This window comes from Heterocephalus glaber, unplaced genomic scaffold (assembly GCF_053883595.1).
Source record: "Heterocephalus glaber isolate CG9 unplaced genomic scaffold, H.glaber_assembly_v1.0 deba00001587, whole genome shotgun sequence".
NCBI lineage: Eukaryota > Metazoa > Chordata > Mammalia > Rodentia > Bathyergidae > Heterocephalus > Heterocephalus glaber.
The window spans coordinates 5,560,300-5,585,816 of record NW_028258365.1 but is presented as its reverse complement, the minus strand read 5'-3'; the positions used below and the strand labels follow the sequence as shown (position 1 = coordinate 5,585,816).

The 25,517-nt window shown below is 34.4% G+C and overlaps 1 protein-coding gene across 2 annotated transcripts in view; it reads left to right on the top strand.

Annotated features, from left to right (window-relative positions):
* The first annotated feature begins 445 nt into the window (after positions 1–445).
* Positions 446–25,517, top strand: part of Ttc29 (tetratricopeptide repeat domain 29) — a 208,669-nt gene continuing 183,597 nt past the window's right edge. The window contains exons 1-3 of one of the 2 annotated variants that reach the window (XM_021247711.2): positions 446–660; positions 6,416–6,513; positions 8,262–8,345. In XM_021247711.2, the coding sequence (XP_021103370.2) occupies positions 6,422–6,513; positions 8,262–8,345 (176 nt within the window). In that variant the 5' untranslated portion in view covers positions 446–660; positions 6,416–6,421. The remainder of the gene's footprint in view (positions 661–6,415; positions 6,514–8,261; positions 8,346–25,517) is intronic. The other variant, XM_013067118.3, reaches the window with a different exon arrangement.

Here is a 25,517-nt window from a genome sequence, read left to right as displayed (position 1 = left end):
GATGCAGGGAGAGAGATTGAGTTTTTTAGTTGGCTACAACTCAAAGTCGGATTATTTTACTGGAGACAGGATTGGGAAAAGTGTCTGCATGGGTTTGGACCACAACAGAAGTGACTGAGAGGGCGGTGGTGATTTATCCAGATGGGTAAAATGGTAACAGCTCATGGGGGGTTATGAATGCAAAACTGAGCGGTTTTCCACCAGTCTCATGGACAAAATGGAAATGTTGCAAAATACTGAGAATGTAATGGCGTGACGAAAATGACTCAGGCGGTAAACTCAAGCCCGGATTATGTGAACTTCTGAAAGCAGCCTTGCTAGAGAAGCCAGCTCTGCCCCAGGTCCGGAGCAATGGGCCCCACCCCTAGGCACCGCCCCCACACCCGAAGAGTCTGAGAGCTGCCCAATCCCTAACCCCGGTCTAGCCTAGCTCCGCCCCTGACCGTCCCTCTTGTCCCTGTTTCCCTGGAGACGCTTTCGGCGTCCCAGCTTCCAGCCCAGCGGCCTCTAAACCCGGACCAGGGGAGAGGGCAGCGCCAGCGCCGAGCATCTGGTACCGGTGGGGAAATCCCTTAGGCAACACAGAAAACCAGAGTTGCTCCGCAGAGTCAGTCCACCCAGGTTTGTGACAGGGACAGGACTTTGTCAGCTTCTTGAGAGGTGGGCTGTTCTTCCAGGCAGTCCTTTCCTTGACCCCATGAGACCTTCCTCCATTTGCAAGTGTCAAGCTTCCGGAGGCAAGGCCTTCGCCTTTTAGCTCAAGAAACTAATAGAAAGAGATGAGGAAGGCGCGCTTTTTGCTCCCCAGAACACCTGGAAAAGTAAATGGGTGTAGAAATAAGTTCATTAATTCTGTTCAGAAGTGGGAGGGGAAAAAACGGAAACTGAGATGCTCTTGGTTTGAGTAAAATAAATAAATAAATAAATAACAATAATAACAACAACAAGTAAAATTAACTCATAATTTTAAGAGAACAAACTATTGGAACATATATATATATATATATATATTTTTTTTTTTTGTAGATGTCTTGGCATTCTCATTCAGTTAGTGATTAGTTTCGTAGGATCTACACTTCTTTTCTTTTTAAAGTTCACCTAAACACTTAGCAAGTAATTCAGTATTTTTTTATATGAATGAACTGTACTGTATAGCTTGGGATAAGCAGAGGAGTTATTTATGGACTTGTAACTTTACTTTTCGTCTCTCCTTTGGTATATTATATTTTGCTTCCTGATTTTCAGGCTGAAATCATTAAGGCTGGAGAAATGTTCATTAATAATCTGTAGATGTAAGTCAAGTGAAACGTGGCCTGCTTTCAAACACTTTTCCTACTTTATGTTTTGATGAAACCATCAATAAATGTCAGTTGGTGGGAAAAGTGTGACTTCTATTTATTTAACAACCTACCTAATTATCTACCACAGAATACTAGAAGTTTCCAAAAATTCTAAGGCAAGGGATAAACATTATTTAATGACTCCTTAAACTTACATGTGTGAATAGTTTTTACTGTTATAAGCAGCATAATTTCTGATATTTCTCCCATAGTTTTCTTTAAGCTTCCTTAATACAAGAACTTCTGGTGATGCTAGAAGTTTTAATTCTTATAAATAGTTTTGTTGTATTTATTTTGAACTCTCTTGAGGATATATGATACATTTGCTTTGTAGGGCTTATTTCCTTATTTCACTCATTCCAACTTGTACCCCAAAGGGACTGAACCCTGGGGACAGGTCAGCTTCAGATAGCCCTTTCCCAAGTAGCCTCTGCAGTGCCCCCGCCCCTGTCATGTTTCCTGATGATGGCATTGGCATCCCTGGGGTAGTGGGCAGGAGGGAAGGATTGGTCTTTGAAGAATTTTACTTGGGGGCCAGAAATTTAAACTCACACCATGAAACACATTTACCCTGACCCAGAATTCTCAAACCTTTCATCCTGTATTTTTCCATTCTCATTTGTCTTTGCATGTGGGGGCCAAACTTAGAGACTGTAACTGCTGATACAAGAACCAACCAGCAGATCAAAGATTGCACCAAATCTCTTCTGAATACCAACAGTGGAATGGCTTCAGGCGGCCTTTTGATCTTTGTCTCAGCCCTGTGGTGCCACATGCAGCACTGCCCATTTGCTGGCACTGACAGGGTTGCCTCTGGGTCCTCTGAGCAGGCTGCTTCAGCCTGGGTTCTGTGAGCTAAGTTCACTTTGGTATCAGCCAGAGAGGTACCTCTCCTCCTTCTCCCGTACCTGAACAGGAACGAGTCTCCTCCCTATGATTGCATGCCATTTGTGTGTTTTCCTCTGCAGTAACAATCTGGGGGCCAAAGGCCATTTCTGCTATGGGCCTAAGTTATTCCCCACACAGCCCGAGTTGCATTCGTCATTGTCAAGTCTAGGTTGGAGCTCACCTAGGAACTTGGAAAGCTGTCTGGCTAATCCAGGGAAAACACTACAACTCATGTTAAAGAAGAATAAGGGGCTTTCTTCACTCTGTGGGTATGATTAAAGCCTGAATTGTCAGGTCCCTAAACACCCTTGCATTTTTTCCCTCTAGTTTTCAGCTTGGCTGCTTTTGCTTGCTAGAATACAGCTAATTCCTACTCTAGGAGAATTCAGCATAAATAATATTAAACTTTTAAGTCACAAAAAGATAGTGATTACTTAAATGATACTTTGCATGCATTGCAAATAGTACGTGCATCAAGAAATTCAGATCACACATTATCTGTTGTAAGAAATAAAATGTGACCATGTATCGATTATGAAAAAATTCCCTTGTCCAACAGGTAGGCAAGATAGAATTTAGGATTTAGAGCAAAAAGAGAGCCTACTGGGTTTCCATCCTACCTATGAGATAAGACTTTTCAACATACATTGTTTGAGGATATTTTTCCAACATGCAGTTAATAACTTTTCCCACTTTCTAATTCAGCTCTGAGCAACCCCCATTCAGTTTGTGCCTTGAGGCTTGCCAGCAGGGCTTGCAATACTTATATTAAACTAAATTTAAGAGTAAAGGTGCTCCTGCTGCTCGTGTTCTCAGATCAGAGGAGAGCAAAATGAAGGAACTGGCAGCTGAAACTTTAATGATAGGAAACATTGACTCAGAAATTTTTAAAAAAATTGTAGTTGATCTGTGTGACAAAGAAGACGTGTTCCTCTCCATGTATATCATTTGCATTTGGTTTCATTAGGTGCTTTTATTTTCTAAGAAAAAGTCTATTCTAAGTAAATATGAAGAAGAATGAATTTTATCTGACAGACTACTAGGCCACCCTGGGAAGAAGGGCTATGTGCACCTTGATGGGAGACCCTGACTGGATCAGAGGTTCTGTGGTCTTGTTCCCCTGTCTGCAAGTAGTTGGATCTTCCTAGTTTGAGGGAAGCTTCTTGATGAACCTTTCGAAGGCACCTGCAATTGTGCAGAGCTTCCTCTGGCCCCAGTGCCCACTGCATCATGCATTGGTAAGCAAAGAGGGGCCATCAGAACAATCTTAACTAGTAGAGATGGAATTCCCTTACCCAATGCAGTGTAATTGTTATCTTCTATCCTTCTTGAAATCCATTAGGGCTGGGTAAGGGCTAAGAACTGGGTTAGCCCAAATCTACTCTGTAACTTTGGAGGTCTCTGGAATGCAGTCATCACAGCTGCTGTGGAGTAAGCTCATGGGAAGTGAGCTGGGGGAGCCTGTGGTGTCCATGGAGTTTAATCTTATGTTAGTCAGTCAACACCCCTTAACTCATATTCTGCATAATGTTGCATTTAGTAAATTCTGGCTCTCCAAGTAACTCTGCTCATACAACATTGGATCAGATATATTTCTAAGTTAGAAAAGAATTAAGCCATTATATTATGAAGGTATGCTTTGTAGTGTAATATGTTTCGGATGTTTATTCTGCAGGAAAGGGCTAACATTTACAGTTGACCATGGTTTGAAGCTAAAAATATATATATAACAGGATTTGTGGGACATATCCTGCCCCGATAAACTGATACTAGGATTGTGTTATATTTAAAATAAAACAATGATCTGCATTGAAATTATTTTCATAAGTAGGTGGAAAAATATTTTTAGGCCAAAGTAATAATCTTTTTCAGAAATATGACTGCCCATCTCTACACTGAATTTCAGAAGATCTTTCCCTCAAGTCTTCATGTTCCCCTCACCACCACCACCCAACTATGGCTTTGAAGCACAGAGCACTGTTACGTCTCAGCTGGCCAGAGGTGGCCCTGACTTGGCCCTGACCACACCCCCATCTTCACTTCTACATGAACTCCCATCCTCTCCCACCCAGATTTCACAGCAGCCTCTTAGCTGGCCTCTCTGCTGTCTGCTTCCTTTCCCTACAATCTAACTTCGAAGGAGAAGCCAGAGTGATTCTTTCAAAGTGAATGTGAGATCATGTCAGTTCCAGGCTACTTCTCCTCCCGTGGATTCTTACCTCAATGACAGAAAGGTGACAGTTTTTACAATTTTTACAGTAACTTTCAAGACTCTACCTTGCTGGTGCACTACCAAAATTGTGCCGAGCTTCTTTGACCACATCTCCTTCTGCTCTTATTCATCCCTCCAGTATTTGTGAGGATTTGTGTAGTTTCTAGTTCCCTGCTGTATTTTTCACTATCAAATCTTATCATCCGTCATCTGGATGGATAAGACATGTTCTTACTTTATATATTTTGATAAGATATTTATAGAGTACATGTATTCTACATATTTTGCTTACTTGTGTATTGTCTGTCTCCATATCTATGCCTATAATGGGAATTCCATGGAATCAGAATTCTCTGAAGAGATATTTGTCTCTGTATTCACTAACCTTCAGCACTTAGGACAGTGCCCTGTCTCTAAGTAGTAGTTTAATAAATATCTGTTGAATATATTCAAGGCCTAAATTAACAGTGATTTATTGTACGTCACACAGGTATGAAATGCTGGAGATAAGTGATTTAAAACCTAAAGAAAGCCTTCCAGGTGCTTGGTCATGCTAAGGGTAGAAGTCAAAGCTGGAGGACATACTTGGGGGTGAGGGGCTGGATCAGAAACCTTTGGCTGTTTGGATGCCCCTCTCTTTAACAGAAGTATGGGTTATCTTGCACTGAGAGCCCTTGCCACATGCAACAATTTTTCTATTTTAAATCCACCAGATATTATGCCCACATTTCTTCCTTTGGGAATGACTTTAAATAACTTGATGTTGTAGACCTGCCTTTCTTATTTCTCACTACTGTGGCACATTGCATTTTCTGTTGTTTTTTTGTTTTTGTTTTTGGTACTGGGGATCGAACTTGGGTCCTTGTGCTTTCAAGGCAGGCAGCAGAGCCACTGAGCTAAATCCCTGGCCCCACATTACATTTTCTAAAGAGGTCTGCTACTGACTCTCATCCCACATTATCATCTTGCAGTGTGCTTTGACACTCTACATCTGGAGTGGTTGTGTGTTCACCTGCCTTGAGTCTGATCAGGCCTCCTATCACAGCAGAAGTGATGCTGTGTGACTTTCAAGGCCAGAACCTCAAGGGAGATTCATCTACCACCTGCATCTTGTTGCTTTTTAAGCCCTGAGCTGTTCCATAAGGAATCTACAGTTGCTATGCTGTGAGGAAGCCCAACCCATATGAACAGACCACGCATATGTATTTCAACAAGCAGCCCCACTGGAAGTCCCAGCTAAGAGAGCATCCAGCACCAGACACCTGAGTGAGGACATGCACAGCTGACTCCTGTCCCTCACCATTGGGTTACCCCAGCTTCTGAGCCTTCCCAGCAGAGGTCCCCCTGACCATCACAGAGCAGAGAAAAGCTATCTCTATTATTTCATATCCAGGTTCCTGATACATATAAAGTATGAGAAATGAAGCTCTTTTATACAACTTTTTGAAGCCACTATATTTCTTATACTACATATCGTAGCTATGTGCTTCCCTAGCAAGGTAGCTGTCTCCTATTGAGAATTATTCTTAGCATCTATCACTTCTTGTAAGTGATGAGGTTTTAAGGAAACAACCAAGTTTGAGCTATTTTCAATCATTGATTGTAACAGGAGAGCAAAGCAAAGCATTGGAAATCCATAACTATCCTAAGAACCTTCACTCTTTAATTGCAACCATGCTGCTTAACAAAACTCTTACCAAAGCAAGGTGATTGTCTGAATCTTCAATGCATTCATCAGATTTCCTTCTTATCTAGTTTGTGGTGGAGATGCAGACAAGTAATAAATTGGCTGAAAAGCAAACAGAAGAAAATAACGAGAGAAGCAACATACAGAATCCACTCACTGAATATTGTTCCTTAGTAACATAACAATAGCTCTACCTATGGAAGCAGTCTCCCCTAAGAAAGATTAGATTGCTAATCATGTCTTAAAGGATTCATTCTTTACAATGCCATTTCTGCTTATTTTTTGTAGTCCAAAATGACCACCCTTCCCCCACCACCCATGACACGTCCAAAGCTTATGGCTTTAGCCGTACAGAAGCTGCCATGCTCCTCAGGGACAATTTCAAGGTATGTTTCAGAACTTTTCCTACAGATTAAAATTTCTGCAGTAAGAGATGTCAATAGCACATCTCAGACAATAAAATTGTGTAAGGAAAAAAGAGAAATACGTTGTTATATTCAGACATTCAAATATGTTTTAAGAGGACTGACGAACCTCATTCAAAAACTATAAATATATCTATCAAGCTAGTGCTCATCTAATCGTTTTGTTTCCTACTGCAATTATGTCACAGTTCCTAAAGAGTTTCAAAATGTTTCTTTTTAAAATGTGTATAAAGAGAGGAAAGAAGCTTAAAAAAATGAAAGGTATGTGGCTTTTAATCCACAAGAACACAAACACTGACTTCAGCTTTAAAGGGACAAGGTAACACCTTTCCCACTAGGACAGATTGGCAGGCATGATTTAGTTCCTGAAATAATGCTGGGGTCTAAAAGTGCATCTTCAGACTGAGGCTGCCTGTGAATGGCTGCTTAGCTACTGGAGTTGTCACTGAGAATATGCAGAACAGAGAACTGGAATCATTTTCATTGTATTTATGAATATTAACTGAGATGTTGCAACTTTGAAATTGCCATTTGTAATTTTATTGACTTTTAGTAATATGTATATTCATCAATATGAGTATTGTGCATATGTAAGTTAGACTATTTTCTTTATACGCCTAATTCTCAATTCCTGCAAGGCACAGATCCAAGTTTTATGAGACTTCTTTGTTCTCATATCTCATTTTTAGTATTTCTGGAAAAGACCAAAGTCCTTGAACCAAAATAAATACACAGTTAAACTAACATAAAAGTTCTTTTAAAATCTCAAATCAAAAATTTCTTTTTCTGTAGCTGAGAAATCATTCAATAGATGCATAATTTGTGTGTGCATTCCAGCTTTGCATCTTACTTTTGAATGCTGTGAAATATTTGCAAAGTCTGAAAAAAAATCCTTGTTCTTCCTGTCTTTATTAATGATTGAGATTATATTTTCTTTTCAAGGTGAGCATTCCCTGAGATCTGATGGTTTTTAAGAAAACTTCTTTCATTCATTTTGTTGAAGAAAAATATTTTATAATTAACCTTTAGAGCAAATTTCACATAATCAGTAATAGCTTCTGAATAAAACAAGATATTTACTTAATTTCATATCTCGATGGTTATGAGAAGTTAATAGCATGTTTATTTTTTGAATTGTATAGGAGTTGTGAAGAACAAGCACACTACAGATATATTGCTCAGTAAAGTTTCCTTAAAATTATGCATTTGAAAAAAATTATGCATTTGAACCTCTAATAATAATTTGACATTTATGTGTGATTTTAAAAATGTGTGATTTAAACAGCATTTCTGCAAAAAATTAGTAATGTTTGTATCAAATAATTGTTCTTGATTCAATATCTATGCTAAACAAAATATAACTTCTGCAGTTGAAATATTATGCTGTGAAATAGCATGAACAAGATGGAACACCTTGTAATCTTTGAGGAGAAAACTCCACTTATTTAAGAATGTGGATTATTGCAATTTGTTAGCATTTTGTTTGTTTTTACACTGGTTTTAAGGATCTTCCCTATCTGTTTCCATTCAGGAAAATTAAAATTTTGAAATGATCCATCAACAACCTAAATCTATAGCAATTTCAGAATATTTGTTGTCTATGCTATTACGCCCTGCATACCTCTGTTCTCCTGGTGGCATTTTATGTGTTTGGGAGTTTTTTTAACTTCATAAGGCAGTGCTTCATTATTTCTTTCCATTTCATTTAGGTCTCAACTGATCAAAGAAAAAGATGACATAGATCATTACCTGGAGATGAATTTCAAAGGACTGTCAAAAGAGGAAGTTGCTGCGTAAGTATAACCTCTTAAAGATACTTTAATATGAAGTTTGTTTCTTTTGTCTTGATTCTTTATCGAAATTTCAATTTTCCTGTGCAGTACACTTTTTCATTGGAACATGGCATTTAAAAATTAAAGCTCATATTAAATAGTGATAAGTCATGCCTATTGATCTTACACATATCAAAGTCTTTAATTTTATGCCTTTCAAAATTCTTATATTTACCAAGATATTATACTATCACATTTAAAGTATTTAGTTAAGTCTGGGCCATTAATTGCTTATTAAACTCCATTTTAAGGTTTGTTCCTTCCATAGAGGAGAAAAGAGTTTTAAGAGAAGGATTTGTATCTTTTTTTCTTGGTGATTAAACAAAAATAATTCTAGTAAGTGTATTTTTATTCCCTCTAAGAACCTACAAGAATTAGTGGATCATAATTCACTTTAATTTAAAAATAATTCTGAAATATCTAGATTTATTTTTTAAATGAACAATGTAAACTTTGTCATATAATAGCTGTTTAGAATCTAATATGTGAAATAAATAAAAGCAGAATAAAAATCCATGTACGTTAGTGAGAAATGAGTAGAAACCTAAAATAATAGCTAAGCAGGCCTAATATTAGTTACCTATAGACTTAATGACTGCTATAATCACTTTTTTAGGTGTAAACATTGAAGAATCTTATAAATGTATATGCATCTTACTGAATTCATTAAATGTTTCAATTACACTATTTTATGCAACAAATCTTTAAAAAATATTATATTATCTGGGCTGGGGATTTAGCTCAGTGGTTCTGCTGCCTGCCTTGCAAACACAAGTACCCGAGTTTGATCCCTGGTACTGAAAAAAAAAAACACTTGTGAAAAATATTATATTATCTAATGCTATGGGATTCAACTGAAAAAATGTTCCTAATGATATTTTTGGTATAGGCTTCCTATATCCTGAAATTATAAATTTATTGATTTTGGGGGGTTCACATTGTCTTTGTCAATTTGCTTATAACATGGAAATTCAAATAGTTCATTCTGCCAATAGCTACTTTATAAAATAACAGATTTTGAGGGTGATTGTCACTTATTTCCACAGAGCTCTCTGACAGCTATGTGTAGTATCTGGGCCATTGGCTTAAATGTCATTCTAGTTGTTAGCTCATTAACTGTCCATAGTAACTTGCTGGATAAAATTAAAGGGTCACATTACATGATAGTATTGTTACTAACTATAAAAAAAATAGGTAAGTAATATTTGCAATCCTATTTAAATATGATAGCCAAATACCTTCAGTTGGCTTAATAATTAAGAATTAAATTAGGAATTTAACTATGATTGACAAAAATTCAACAAACCAGAAATTTATGTACACTTAAGCTTTCACTGTAAACTGAAGAAAAATTTTGTCTAAGAGGATGCAAAATAGACTATGGTAATGAATCTTTTCTTAATAATATTCATATTAATTATATTTTTCCACTAAGGATATGACTACATTGATTTCACAATTTTCAGTCCTAAATATTACAACCTGCTTAAAGCTTCTCATACTTGAATACTTTTTTAGACATCTTCTTTCTGTGAGAGAGCAGATGCAAGCCACCAGTATGAGCATAGCCCGTACTCAGCTCCCCATTATGCTTTTGATTGATACACATTATAGATCTCACTCCAGACAAACTAATTGAATTGTTTATAAAAGAGAAATTGGATGAATGATTTCAGCAACTCCCAGCAATGCCCAGCAGGTGCCGTGAAGAAGTATGCATCTTCTATCAGTCAAGAAATTGCTGCATAATACTGTTTATCAGCCATTCAAATCTAAAAAGATAAATTGGTCAACAAGCGTTTATTAAGTACTTACTTTATGTCTAATATTAGATTTTCACAGTGAGAGAGACAATGATATTTTATGTAAGACACTTGGCCCCATCCTGAAACCTTAACATCTATTTGAGCAAGAGACAAAAATGGAGAGTGCTGTTTGCACTGTGAGGTGCAACTTAGAGACCAAAAGAAAATCAGAGAATATTAAGATGGTAGGGTGACACCTGTCAAGGAAGATAGCATTTGTGTATAGCTCCCTGTCTGGTTAATGTTGTAAAATAATCCTACTGGTAAATCATAGACCTACAGTAAATAAGGATGTAATGAGTAGAAATGTAAGAATCAAATTTTCAATTAGCAAAGGCAATACATAAGATACAGCTTCATATCCTTTTCTCCATTGCATTTGCCTTCTACTAATAAGCATATATATGTACAAATTCATTAATACAATTGATCGCTAGCTTTGTTATTCTATAATATGAATATGCTCTGTCTATTCCAAAACTAATTCCTTATCATGTACACCCAAACATATGAACCTCCTTGTGTGTTAATGCACACCCCATGACTTTCCTACTACTGTGATGGGTAGAGAGTTTCTCTTCTTGTCTAAGGATGATCTTTCCATTTGTTTGTTGGATCCAATTCCCTCTTACCAGTTTCAAGACTTTCTTCTTTAGTTAAACATATTTTTTCTGCATCACCAATTTCTCCTTTTCTATTGGATTAGTCTGACTAGTATTCATATATACTCTAGGTTTCCTGGGCTTCTTACTCTCCTTCTGATTTTTTTCCTGGCCCTCGATAGCAAGCAGAAGTATTGTTCTAATGTTTTTACATTCCATTCTTCCCTCAATTGATGGTGACCAAGTTTCCATTCCAAGTACTTGCTGAAATCTCTCTGCTGAGGGCCACTCATGACTTTATTCTGTCCTCATCTTCTTTGATGTCTTTGCAGCATTTGATAGAGGGCAACATTCCCCTTCTTGGACAGTCTGTTCTTGGAGATTGTGGGCAGCCTTGTTCTATGATTTTCCTCTGAATTGTACTCCTCAGCCTCTTTGCTGGCTCTATTCCTTTTTTAAACTCTCAGTAGTGAGGAGCTCAAGGGATGGATTCAAGCTTCTCCACTTCAGCTACATTCTCAAGCTGGATCCATTCATACAACTTTAAATATTAGTGATATTTAGAAATCCAACATGACCTCTCAATCAAGCTCCAAATTTTTATATCCAACTGCCTCCCTGATGTGTCTACTTAGATATGAAATAAACTTTCCAAAGTTAATAAAACCCAATATTAGGCTGTTGCTATCCCCCTAGTCCTCTCCCACCTCCACCCCTAATAGTATTCCTATCATCTCTCCCCACTTCAGCAAATGGCACCACAGCAGCCTTGAGTTCTACTATGCCTTTTCCCACTCTATTTAACCCATTAGTGTACCTCCATCAGCTACAGCTCCACAACATCTCCTGTATTCACCTGCTTCCCTTCGCCACACAGCTACCCATATCTTGCCAAGGTAACTAAGATAATCTCCTCCATTCTTCCCACATCCATTCTGACTCTACCAAAATCCAGCTACCAGAGTCCTCCTTGAAAAGTGTTAATTCAGGACACTGCTCTGCTTTAAACTCTCCAAGAGCTTCGCATTGCTCTCATGATGGAATCTAAACTCATCACCTGGCCTAAAACTGTGTATGGTTTGGAAGTGGCTGACTTCTTTGACCTTGTCTTCCCCATTTTTCCCACCACTCTGTCCTCCCTGCATGGCCTTCTTGTCATGTGACAGTCCTCTCCCCATGGAACCTCTGACCTCATAATAATTGAGTAATTGAGCCAGATAAATTTAAATAGCTGTTTCTGAGGAATCCAACTGATAAGGATTTATTTTACTTCAGAATTGATAGAATCGTTTGAAGACAGAGGGCTTCATTCAGGTTTTTATTATCTACATTTACAGAAGGAATTTAATCTTTGATAATTTTTAAGTGACTAGATTATTTCTTTGCTTTTCTAGAAAACAAATGCATTATATTTGCATTTTATATTTGACACTGATGATTTCACTTTATTAGATATGTTTTCAAGTGGTTCATTGATATTATCTGATGGTTACTAAAGAAACACACATCTAAAAAAAAGAAAAATATCTGAAGTATCAGTTTACTTTGGGTTTTTAATTCTGCACAGTATCTTCAGAATGTATTCTTGTTTTCTAAAAAGGACTTAAAATATCACTTATTATCAAATCATAATTGCTTTGAATAGCTAAGTAGTAAAAGTGTCATTTATAGATTCAAATAAAAATTTCTAGGGGTTAGTTTTAACCACTTTAGCCATGTATATGATGAGATGAATAAACAAAATCATCTAGGGACAGGGAATGTTAATACTGCTCAATAATTTCTGCTTCAAATAACAAATTTTATTATGTGGAAGATTTAGATCAAATTTGTGTGCATCTTTAAAATATTGCTTTCTTTTGGCATTTCTTACTGTCAGTATCATCAGTTGATGTTTTCTGAGCATCAATCTGTGAGTCAGCTCAGTGACAGGGCTGTCAGTTACCATGTTCACCAATAAAGAAACAAAACACCATTTAATTTCATGTCTTTTAAAGCCCTTTTTCCTATTGACTAATTTTGAATTGTATGAGTCTTACTAGCTCAAAATAAATTAGTCTTTAGCCAGTTAGGTTTTACTTTAAAGTTTAAAATTTTCTTCCAATGATGTTTTTACAAACTGCAGGCATGTTTATTTACACTACTCAGTGTAGCACCTGGGTTTGCTCAATGGTCAGGCACTTTAAATAGGATCAAATATTTCATAACCATATGATGGAGATTTAGACTCCTTCATTTGTGCTCTTCTCTGCCACATTCATTTTCTTGTACTTTTTAATGCTTTTGTGAAATTGCTTTGTTTTCAAAACATTTTGCTCTCTTACATATAATGAATTCTCTGTGGAGGTTTGCAAATTAAATTTTCTGAAGAACCCAACTCCCAAGTAAATGGGTATATGAGGGTCTTATCATGTTGAGTTTTATCTTAATAGTATGCTCTGTCTGTATTAAAACAGAGAAGGTCCAACCTATTTGGACCCCACTCAGTTCTTTGATATGGTTGAAAAATATTTCTTAAAATATTGCTATTATTGCAACTACATAAAAATCATAGGATATACCCAAATCCTACTTTGTTTTCTACATTGGAAACCGGAGGTGGTGTAATGACCACAGTCCCTATTTCAGTTCTTAAAGCAAATCCACTGTATGGGATGATAAGGGATTTCACTATCGTAGGGTTTTGGGAATTACCAGACCCAGATCATCCCTGGTCAGTCTTAATAACGTACCTGTCAATTTTAGCTTCATTTTGGGTTTTTATATTTCAAGATTTTGATTATGGAAATGCACCAATGTTGATCCTCTGGATCCTTATATTAAAATTAATTATACATACATTTAATTACTAATTAATTAATTACTATACTATCTTCCAAAACTCTTACATGATCAATAAGAAGGAACCTTTCCATATATCTATTGTTGTATTTGAATTTTTTCACTCCGCTCATGTTTATGAGTGACCAGAAGTTACTTGGTCAGAATATTTTCTAAGGAGCCTAAATTGTATTGTAAGTATATTGGGAAGCCATTAGATCATTTTATGTAGGGAAACAACACAATGTGATTTCACTTTAAAAGATTCACTTGAAGCCCCTCTGTACTTTGGGTATCTGCCATCAACAGAAGAGCAAATACTCTTCAAATACTCTTCTCCCTTACTGTATCATGCCTAACTCTTCCTTATTCTTAAATGGCTCAACTATATTAGGTAACCTTGCTACCATCGTGTAACATCCAGCACTCCTCCCTTCCTGCCACTTACACAACTGTGTTGCCTTGCTAGTTTATAGGTTTCCTTTATCGGAATATAAGCTTCAGCAGAGACAGGGCCATGGCTCATAGGTGCATCCTTGGTACTTGTATGTTCTGAGCTCACAGGTGTGGGTGGATCACAGTGCCCATGATCTTCTACCCCCTGTAGCCTTGCACATGTTCACTGCCTGGAATGCTCTCCTTTCTCCCTTACGTCTCATGTGCTTGGTACACTTTTCTTATCTTCCAGCCTCAACTTAACTAGTTCTAGCTCTATGAGGCCTCTTTTGGACTATCCTTACCACATGGTAGGCTCCAAAGCTCCTGTTGAAACTCTCTTAATACCCATTGATGACCGTGTATATGTGTTTTAGTTCTCCCTCTCAATTAATATTTAACAAACTATAGATTGTGACATATTAGCACTCACTAATGAGTAAGTGGTTGTAACTCATTAGTTTGGTGATCATGGTCAGCATTTTAAAAATGAAAAGCAAAATAGAATAGGAAAGAGCGCATTGCATACAATAAGCCTAAGTATTGCAAGGCTGCCAGGTATAATGGAATAGAGCCTGGGTTTTAAAACCAGGCTATCTGCACTCAAGTCTCAGCTTTACACTTGCTGACAAAGCAACTGGTCGACTCTGAGCAAGTTACATAACTTTCTTGTCCCTCGGCTTCCTCATCTGGAAAAGGCAGGGATAATGATAATAGGGCTGGGTGAATAGAATGGTTATGAGGATTAATTGATGAAGATATTGGAATATTTATGTAGCAATGCTTTTAAACTTTTGCTTCATATATTTACATATAGTGTGTATATGCCTGCATGTACTGATTTGGAATGTAAATGTCTTTCTTACTATGAATGGCTAGAAGGAACGAACTTTGCTCTGAACTGGGAGACTTTGCAAGCAAAGATTTATTTTATTCACCTTTAAGACTCTTCTGACTTTCATGAAATAACGTTTTTCTTCCCACTTTCATTCTAGAATAGATTAAAGAAATTCAAAGTTAGCACGTTGTGTTACACAGCCGTCAGATTATAACTAGAAAAGGAAAAACAATGAAAGGGGAAATATATAAACATAACCTGCAGTAGAAACCCTGTCTTTCTTAGGCAGGGTAAATTTCATCCTGAGCTTCTGGGGCAACTGGGCAAGTAGAGGATGTGATGGGGAATGGGATTCTCATTATTAGTAAAAGGACACACGTCAGTTTTTCAAGAGAGACAAGCTTCACCCTGATACTAAATTCCAAAAGAAATTTATCACATGAGACTACCCAAGAAAAATGGAGAAATGTAAAAAACTTTGCTCCCTAAATGAACTATAAAATGGTTATGTAGACAGCTTGTCATAACTATTATGTATCTTGACTAAGCTTTGTTTCAAGTAAGATAATAACAAGTAAAATACATTAATACATTAAATGATTATTCTGTGTTAACCCATTTTACATTATCCTCACAAAAACCCTAGATACAGTAACCCTTGTTATTCCTCCTAGAGATTAAGGCATAGAGAGGTTAAATAATTTGACAAAGATAACTTATTGTTTCAAAGAAGCAGGAACAATGAGGTAGAAAAAAATAGCTCATGGCGGGGAAAGAATGAATAAACTAGAAAAAATGGATGGATATATTAGAGACATATCCAATGGATATTTTAGAGATCAGATTCCAGACTCTTCCAGAACTTCTAGAGCTACAGGGATCCAGAACCTCAATCCAGTTTCACCTCTATAATGATCCAATTTTTCTACACTACTGATTCAGATTTCCATGAAATCCCCTTATCTTTATCTGAAACCATCTCTTTCCCTATATTCAAAGTAGCTCAAGAAATGTATTGTTGCAAAAGGGAATTGCTGTCTTAAAAGTAAATTTGGCCTAATATTTTTCTCCTTCAATATCAGCATCAAGATGGATGGCTAAATCCATTTCCTTCTTGTAGTTGAAATGATCACACCACCCATGGGATAGCAAATTCTTACCATGATGAAAAAGTAAGAAAGAAAAGTCAGAAAGTTCAAGATTTTCAGAAATATTTTCTCAGAACAGTACGAATATTACCTGGGAAAAGAGGTGCTATTTCCTAATGGTAAAAAGAGCTGGTTCAGTAGGAGGATATAATCTTAAATATTTGTACTAGTAATCACAGACTTTTAGAATACATAAAAACAGAAAGAAGTAAACAATTCTAATTATAGTTAGTGATTTGAGCTCCATTTGCTCAATAATTGCTAGAAGAATCAGTAACTATATAGAATCCTTGAAGAATACTTTCAATCACCTAAAATAACATTTACACAATATTTCACTAAGCAAGTCATATACTATTTTCAAGTGTTCATAAAGCATTTGTCAAAGTAGAAGATATTCTGAGCCATAAAATAAATGTTAATATACTTAAAGTACTTATATCCTAAAACTTATGTTCTCTTACAACCAAGGAATTAAATTAGAATTAATAACCAAAAGACCTCTAGAAGATCTCCACAAGCTGGAAAGCCAAATAACGTATTCCTAAATAACTTACAAATCAAAGAAGAATTTTCAGGGCAAATTAGAAAATATTTGAACTGAACGAAAAACATGACATATCAAAATTTGTAGGATGCAGCGAAAACAGTGCTTTACAGGAAATTTTATAGCACTAAAATGCTTATTTTAGGAAATAGAAATGTCTAAACCTGGTGCTCTGAGCTTTCTTTTTCAAAACTAGAAACCAGGCATGTTGGTTCAGGCCTGTCATTCCAGCACTCAGGAGGCTAAGGCAGAAGGATCACTGAAAGTTCAAGGCCAGCCTAAATTATATAGTGAGACCCTATCTCAAAAAAAAAAAAAGAAAGAAAGAAAGAAAGAAAGTTGAATTCAAAGTTAGCTAGAGAAATAAATAGTAAAATGTGAGAAGAAAACAGACAATAGACAAAATCCATGACTTTTATAGCTTATTCTTTGACAAGATCAAGAAAATTGATTAACCTTTAGACTGATCAGGAAAAAAGTGAAGACATGATATATCAATTTCAACTTTTCTTTTGCTTAGCCTAGAAAAAAAATATTTAGGGTGAGATGGACTATTAAAGTAACCAGAAAGACGAAAAATAAAAAGATAAAACCCCACCTAGAGCCATCCTTGTGAAATATCTGGACACTACATGTAATGAGGAGTTATCAGGAACTTACACGGGTTGGGTAAGAAGTTTTGATCAAGATATAAAGACCAGGGCTGGGGATTTAGCTCAGTGGTGCCGCTGTCTGCTTCGCAAGCACAAGGTCCCAAGTTTGATCCCCAGTACCAAAAAGAAAGAAAGAAAGAAGATTGAACTCAGGGCCTTCACAGTGACATACATACCCAACCCCTTTTGTGTTTTAATTTTAAGGTAAGGTTTTGCTAACTTGTCCCAGCTGGGCAACTTGTGATCTTCCTGTCTCAGCCTTCTGCAGTGCTGGGGTTACATCTGTGCACCACCACAGCTTGCTCCCACAGGCTTTCTTTACCCTGTCCACACTCCTAAATAGTTATACTGAGGGGGTGGTATATAGAATTCAAGAAAAAAGAAAAGGCTGTACAATCCAAGAAATAGTGCCAAACCCAGATATCCAAAATAAATGCCTGCACCATTGCTAGAGTAAATGACAGGATTAAGCACCTGAAAACTTTGAGTGACTATGTTAATATAAACATATTATATATGTTCAGGGTAGCAAGATGATCATACAGCTGAGATTTAAGTGTATTAAGTGTACTATTAAGTGTAGAGAGGTAACATAGCAAATGTTTTACACATTACATACATTATGCAACAATATTAATGTAAGAAATTAAAGCAGCAAGATTTGCAAATTAATTGATTGTCCTAAAATCTTTCCCCAAACTGAAATGACACTTACACTAAATGACAAGTTTTTATAGTGTATACATGAAAACACAGGTACATAAACATATATATTGTGTTCTGTTGATTTATTTGCCTCTTCTTGTAGCAGTTCCACCACTCTTTTCATTAATATAGTTGAAATGCATTTTTATGTCTGATAGACAGTGCCCTTTTTGTTTAAATGATCAAATCTATCTTGTATTTTACTATTTTATGTGATTTTTAGAATTATCTTGTCAAGAGTCAGAGAAATATAATTGAGTTTTTAAGGGATTGTACCAAATTTCCATGTTATTTTAGGAGAACCTAAATACTGTGTCCTACATTAACAAGAACCTTCAATTTCAGCAGTGTTGATAGCAGCAATGGCAGTGCCCTTCTCATTCCTTACTGTAGCAAAAGTAAGTCCAACGCACTGTAAATCATCAAACTTTTCTTTATAGCCTTTTAGCAGATACACATTACCAACATGAGAAATTGTTTTAAGCTCTGCTTTTCTTGATCATGAATGAGTTTTGAAGTTCATTAAATAGTTCTGTACCATCTTCTGAGATGACCGTAAAATTTTGAGATTTTATAATTTTGAACTACTCTTACAATTCTGGAATAAGCCCCCCTTACTCATTGTGGAATTAATTTGTGTCGTGTGTGTGTGTGTGTGTGTGTATGTGGGGTGTGTGTGTGTGTGTGAATTTTGCATCTGAGCCAAAATGATACCAAGTAGCTGTTTTCTTTTTTGTGCTATTATTTAGGGTTGGGTAAAAGAAAATAAAGAATTTTTCATCTTTTCTGATGTTCTGGGACATTTCAGATGAGATGGGAATTTATCATTATTTAAAGTTTGGTAGTATTTGCCTGTAAAAACAGTGTTGCTCCTTTGGTGGAAGGGGTTTGGAGAAAAGAAAGGACTAAATCTTCTACTGTAATTGATCTTAGTTTTCTCCAATGACTTGATAACTGATATTTTTAGGACGTATCTATATAGATTTTATATTTATTGTGATAAAGTTTGACATGGTGTTTTCTAATAATGTTTAAATCTTTTCTGTATCAATAAAAATAATCTCTATATCTCAGAGATAGTATAAAATTAAGGAAGCTAATTATTTGGGCTCTAGAATTAGACTGCCTGGGCTAATACCCCAGCTTCATCTCTCCCAGGAAGCGTGATCTTACTTGTTCATTAAGTCCTTCGCACTGCAGTTTCTTCATCTGTAGAATGGAGACAATGAGATAGTGCCTACCTCATAAAAATCATGGTAATGTTTAATTAAGATAATCATATACAAAATATTGAGAACAGCACCTGGCAAAGGATAAAATAAAAGTTAGCTGTTACTCTAATTATATTTGGCAGCCATATGTTCTTTTAAAATCCTGTGCTGTTTTGGTGACACCTACTTTTAATTTTTTCAAGTATACTTGCAAAGATTTCTTTGTCTTTTCACATAGCCCACTGGTTTGCTTTATGGGTCAGTTTTTTCTTCTCTATTTTATTAATGTATGATTTACCCATACTATTTCCTTTGTTGCCCTTTATCTGGACTCCTTTCATTGTGCTTATTTTGTTGAGATGTCTTTGTAGCATCCTGAGTTGAAAGCTAGCTTCATCACATGTATCATTTTCTCCTGATTATTAACAAATGCACTTCTGTAAGCTTCCTTCTGAGAGTGAAGATTTCTTCTTCAAGGGTTTGATATTTAAATACTTTTAAAATTCTAAAGCTGTTAAAATTTTCATAAAGGCTTCACCTTTAGGCAATGAATAAATTAGAAATATGTTTGTAAATTTCCAGGTGAGTAGTTTTGATTTCTTTTTCTTTTGGTGTTTGCTATTTTTTGAAAGAGGAATGCAGGAGTGGAGAGAGAATCCTTGTGCTCAGTGAATGTGCCATGTATACTATCAGTTTATGAAATTTCCAGTGTGATTAGTACACAGCCAATTTTCATAAATATATCTTTTGTATTTAAAATAAATATACTCTTAATTTATGTGCTACATCATTTATATAGAAATATCAGAATTAATAATCAACTTGAGTCTATTTATTCCATCAACCTAGGCAATTCAAATAAATTTCCCTCTATCTTTAAGTTTCTGAAAATAAATTCATTAAAATCAATTTCCCTTTATTGTTAATTTTATATAATTTGAAGCTATGTTATCAGGTGCACTATTTCCTGCCTGGTGTATTTCTCAGTAAATTAATCTATTTAGGAATTTCTGATAGTCTTATGTTCTTTTAATGTTTTTCCTGACTGAATTATCTTTTGTCTAATGTTAATAATGTTGCAAGCTTTCCTTTTGTTAGCATCTGCACTATTATATAGACATACAAAAGAAAGAAATGACATGGTCTCTACCTATTATATATCTACTTCATATATTTTTAAAATTTGAATTCAAGACATCTCACACTTTTTGGTTTTACAATATCCTCATTGATGTACGTATTTGATTTCATAACCCATGTTCTGGCTTTAACTAGTTATTTTCTAAATAAGGTAGCTAACTGTGTCACTGAAGAGAACAAGATATTTATACACAGATGTTGTCTGGCCAAAGCATCAGAATAATCAATTTACTTCCTGTTTTTGTTAATATAGTTCTTGTTATGTTGTGGCTGTTTGGTCATTGTGTACAGAGTTTGTGAGAAATCCTGGCTTCGTCGTTTGTGTGTGCAGAAGACACATTCTTTGCAGCAGCAATTAAAGGACATACAATATGAAAGATTCTTTCATGTAGCTCACAGTTTGGTACCTACCATTTATACAGCCAAGTGTGACATAAGAAAATATATTCTTAATTTCTTTCTTGATGTAGAGAATATTAAAATATGTTTAGTAAAAATACAAAGTATTTCTACAATAGAACTCAAAACCCTAAAGAAATGGGGTCAATTTCTACCCTTTATTAGTCTGAAGTTGACATTTTTCTCTTTAGTTAAATTACAGCAGATTTCTGAGCCCCAAAGTATACAAAAATAGAACTGGAAAGAACCTAAAAATCATTTGGTTTAATTTTGTGAAATTTTATCTAAAAAAGAGGGAGTAAAAGAGTCTAGTTAATAGTTTGTATAAGGGAAGTGTTACAAGATTTTTTTTCCTCATCACAAAATGTCATTGCCTCAGTAGAAGAAATGTCATAATATGAGAAATCTTAATGCAGGTTTTGTTATTTACTCTTACACTATCTTTTGTTAACACTGCAGAAAAGAGCATGAGTAATGTTTTGTTTTCATTTTTAATTTATGTGATTTTCCTTTGTGTTTTACATGTTATATTTCTCTTAAATACTTGTCATGTTTTTAGTGTAATGTGTTCTTTTTCCCTGTCATCATTTTAATACTTTTTTGACTATTTTAAAGAAATACGTATTTAGAGGAAGCAACATTTGAATATATAGCACAGCTATAGGGGTAAAGAATTGATTGGCTTGTTTTTCCAGAGGAAACCTCCTTATGTGGTTGTTTAATGTGAAAGGTTTTTTTCTTGAAAAGGTTAAAAAAGTTCTAATCAACTTTTGTACATTATGTAGAACTTCATTTTCTAAACTCTGCAAAAGAAAGTTTCATATTTAATGGGAAATCATGAATTATTCCATTTATTATCTACTTCCTCCTTTCAAAGACATGATCTGGATAAAAGGCGGGGTGAATAATTTCAAAAAATACAATACATTTTTAATGGGAAGGTGCAAACTACAGATTCTCATGACTATTAGCAAGTGTAGAGGAAACAGAATTTTACTTGCAAAACTCATCAAACTCTTGCAAAGAAAAAAATGCATGACACACTTTAGTAAAAAAGAATACTGTGAACCAAATTTTTCTTTTTAAGGCAACTTGTTGTTTTTATTAAGTTTTGTCTTTCTATGCTCCAGTTTTCCATTTTTATTAAAAGTTTGATATTCCACTCAATTTATACAGAAAATTGACAATTCTATTATTTGTAAATATGTATAGAGAGCTGGCAGAAAAATATTTAAGTGATATTACTTAAGGAAACTGTCCTAAGTAATAGAATTCAAAATTAAGTGGAGGGAATCTACAATTATGTTTCAAAAAACAGTGACTATCATAACTTACACCATCTCATGTTAATAAAAAATATAGACAAAAATATTGCTAATGAGATAAGGTTGTCATACTTACATGTATTTGCAGTCATGAGAAAACAGTCTCTTTGTTTTCCTTTGTTCATTTTTGCTGTGATTATATTAGAACACAGAATATAAAAGAATTATACTACTTATTCAGGTTCTTTTTTATTATTATAACTCAGTTAAAGAGCTTAGTTCCTTTTCAGGAGTTTTCAGCTCATGTTTAGTAGGCTTCATGTGGTTGAAAGTTACAGTGCAATTTGAACAGAAAACAACGTAAGACCATAGGATTGATCGCTTCATTTGGCCAAGGGTGTGTTTTGGATTCCTGTTTAATTCTGGCTTGAATATATTTTCAAAAAAAAATTCTCCTTAAAAAAAACAAACAAACTGCATTCAGTTCACACCTCACCACATTTAATCCTTAGCCCAACTTCTTTTGTAAAGAAATTTGAATTTCTAAAAGGCATTTGCAAGTAATAAAACCATTTGTAAAAAATTCTGTGTAGAATAAACCTCATATAAGCAGTTTTTCTAGTCTTTTTCACTAAACTTCTAAATAAACACTTGTTAAAATGTGTTTAAGTTTGAGATAAAGAAAATCATGTTAAAATGCCATGAGACTGCTTCATGGATAAATATTTTGGTTGTACTTTATATTGTCTAATACATAGTTCATTCTCGATTGATGGTAGCCATTTACTTCAAATATTTTATTGGATATAAAACCCTTGGGAAGATCATTTTTAGAGAAGACATGCATATAAAAACACCTTTACATTATTAAGGGAACTATTTAAAACCACTGAAAGGGCTGCAATTCTGTGCTGCCTGCTAAAAACGTCACAGCTTTCCTCTGATATATCGTATTTATTACCAGAAAAAATACTGTTTGATTTATAAACATTTATCAAGCTCACAGACAGTCACTACTTTTAATGCTAAGCATCAGTTCTAACAATTGAATTTGTAAAATCATTTTAGTTTCATTTGACACAGATATTCATTCCATGCATCCTAAAATAAAATCATTCACCTTGACAGGAATTCTTACTGCACTATTGGGAGAAATATTTGATGATCAAATTTTTAAATATGTTATTATTTCTTCAAAGAATTATATCATTGATAGTCTTATTTATGGAATACTATAAGATAAACTTTATTTCTTACTTATCCTTAATGTGTTCTTTAAAAAGAATTAAAGTTTGAACTTGCAGTTAATAATTTTTTCCAACTGGTATTTTTCAATTTATGTATATATATATATATTTTTTTTTTTTAAATGTTGAAACTTTGACTATTCTTTCTAACTTTTATTATTAATAGATAATAATTTATATTTTCTAAAAACAAATTAAAACATGCACACATAACAATTTCCTGTGAACATTTAAATTAGTAAACACAACTGGAAAATCACATAAAATTCTATTAATAATCTAATAATCTTCCTGGAGATAAATTGTATTTATTTTAAAAATTATCAAATTAGTTCAGCTAGCTAAATTGAATATAAATCTAAACTGAAACATAAGTCTTGTATATTAATATTTATCTTCTGATTTTTGGTAACATTTTAATTTTGATATTTTTATTTACACAATTGAATGTGGTATCACATTTATTCAGATAATTTTATGAAATTTTCAGAAAAAAATAAATACATGCAAGAGGCTGTTTCTTTGGAATGAAGATAAAATGTTAGATAGTCCATTCTTTATAAAAAGGAGATTTTCATTTAAAGTTATAGCAATATATTAAATATATAATAGTATAATTATAGCACAATACTTTCACATTCAATTTTTTTTAATTTTCTTGTGAATACCACCTAAAAATTTTACAAAGAAAATCAAGATCATTGCAATGGCTATGCTATTAAAATTCTCAGTACATGATTAGGTATAATTGTACCAATATAAAGAGAACTAAATTTTTGAACTATATATTAAAACTATACATAAATTGCAATGATTACGTTGTGTTCATTATATCTTCATTATTCTTTGAAGTTTTGAAATATTTAGAAAAAATTAATGTTCGTTTTAATGACTAATTCTTTTTTTTTGGGTACTGGGGATTGAACTCAGGTCCTTGTGCTTGTGAGGCAGGCGGCAGAACCACTGAGCTAAATCCCCGACAAAACACACATTTTTTTTTTTTTTTGGTACTAGGGATCGAACTCGGGTCCTTGCGCTTGCACAGCAGGCGGCGAAACCACTGAGCTAAATCCCCAGCCCAAATGACTAATTCTAATTGTAATGGCTAAGTATTATAAAAGATTGTTTTGATTCAGGTGTAGTTGTACATTTTGAGATATTAACTTATAATTGCCAGGTTAAGTAATAGAAAATAAGAGTGATCATCAAACTAATTTTGTGTTACACAAAATGAATTTCAGAGATACCATCATAATATAAAAATGGTTTTTTATGCACTTTATTAGGATTAGTATAATGCTTTGCTAAATATGTAAATATTTACTCTAAAATAGCTTTCTAATATTTAAGAAAATGAGACTTGAGTTGTTTAAAACCTGCTAATCTGTGAGTTACCACCTGCTGTGTTTACATTTTTTTTTTTAACAATGCAGTATTTGACTCATGTCATAGTGACATATTTTGCTGTTATCAGATGGGTGAGAAAGAATACCGTGCATAACTTTACATTCATATTATTTTAGTGTTGCCTTATTTGCATATCAATTAAAATAATATCTGTTTTAAGATGAATAATGAGTTATATTTACATGATACATCTGCAGTTTGCTGAACTTCCAGTAGATGCCCCCAGAGACCAGTCAACTCATTGGAAATCCTTTAAATTAAAAAAAAAAGGAAACATTTTTATTGCTATAACTTTTTCTTCCTATATTTTGAGGTACATGAAAAACAAAAGCTTTAAAATTTTTAACTCCCTGTGAGTTTATTTTCCTTCAGTGTTTATTTCAAATATGTATGAGTGACAGTAGTACCATTTTAATCAGCATGAATCAATAATATGACTAATAATTATTAAAATATAATTATGTAAAATGAATGCTTTTATTGTAATTCTATATATTTTTAAGATAAAGTCATTGCAAACACAGTCAACTTTTTTTTTCTGATTTCTTTCTTTAAAGATTTATATGGCTAGAGAAATCCTGTATCATTGTTTTAGTTTTGGGGAAAAATATTAACTTTTTCACAAAGAACTATTAAACATACACAAAGAACTTATACAGTTGTGGTCATTTAGTACATCTATGTCAGGAAATATATATTTTTTGTTTTAATTATATGTAATATCTACCTACACTGAAAAGTATAGGTAAGTATAGCAATTCACTTTATTTCATGGAAATTGTATTAACTGAAGCTATTTAAGTATTAATTTAAGTCAATGTAATTATCCCACAGGTGATTCCAGTAGCATTTACCCTACAATATGAATGTAAGACTGTTAGAACTGACACAGATAACCCACTAGTGACTTA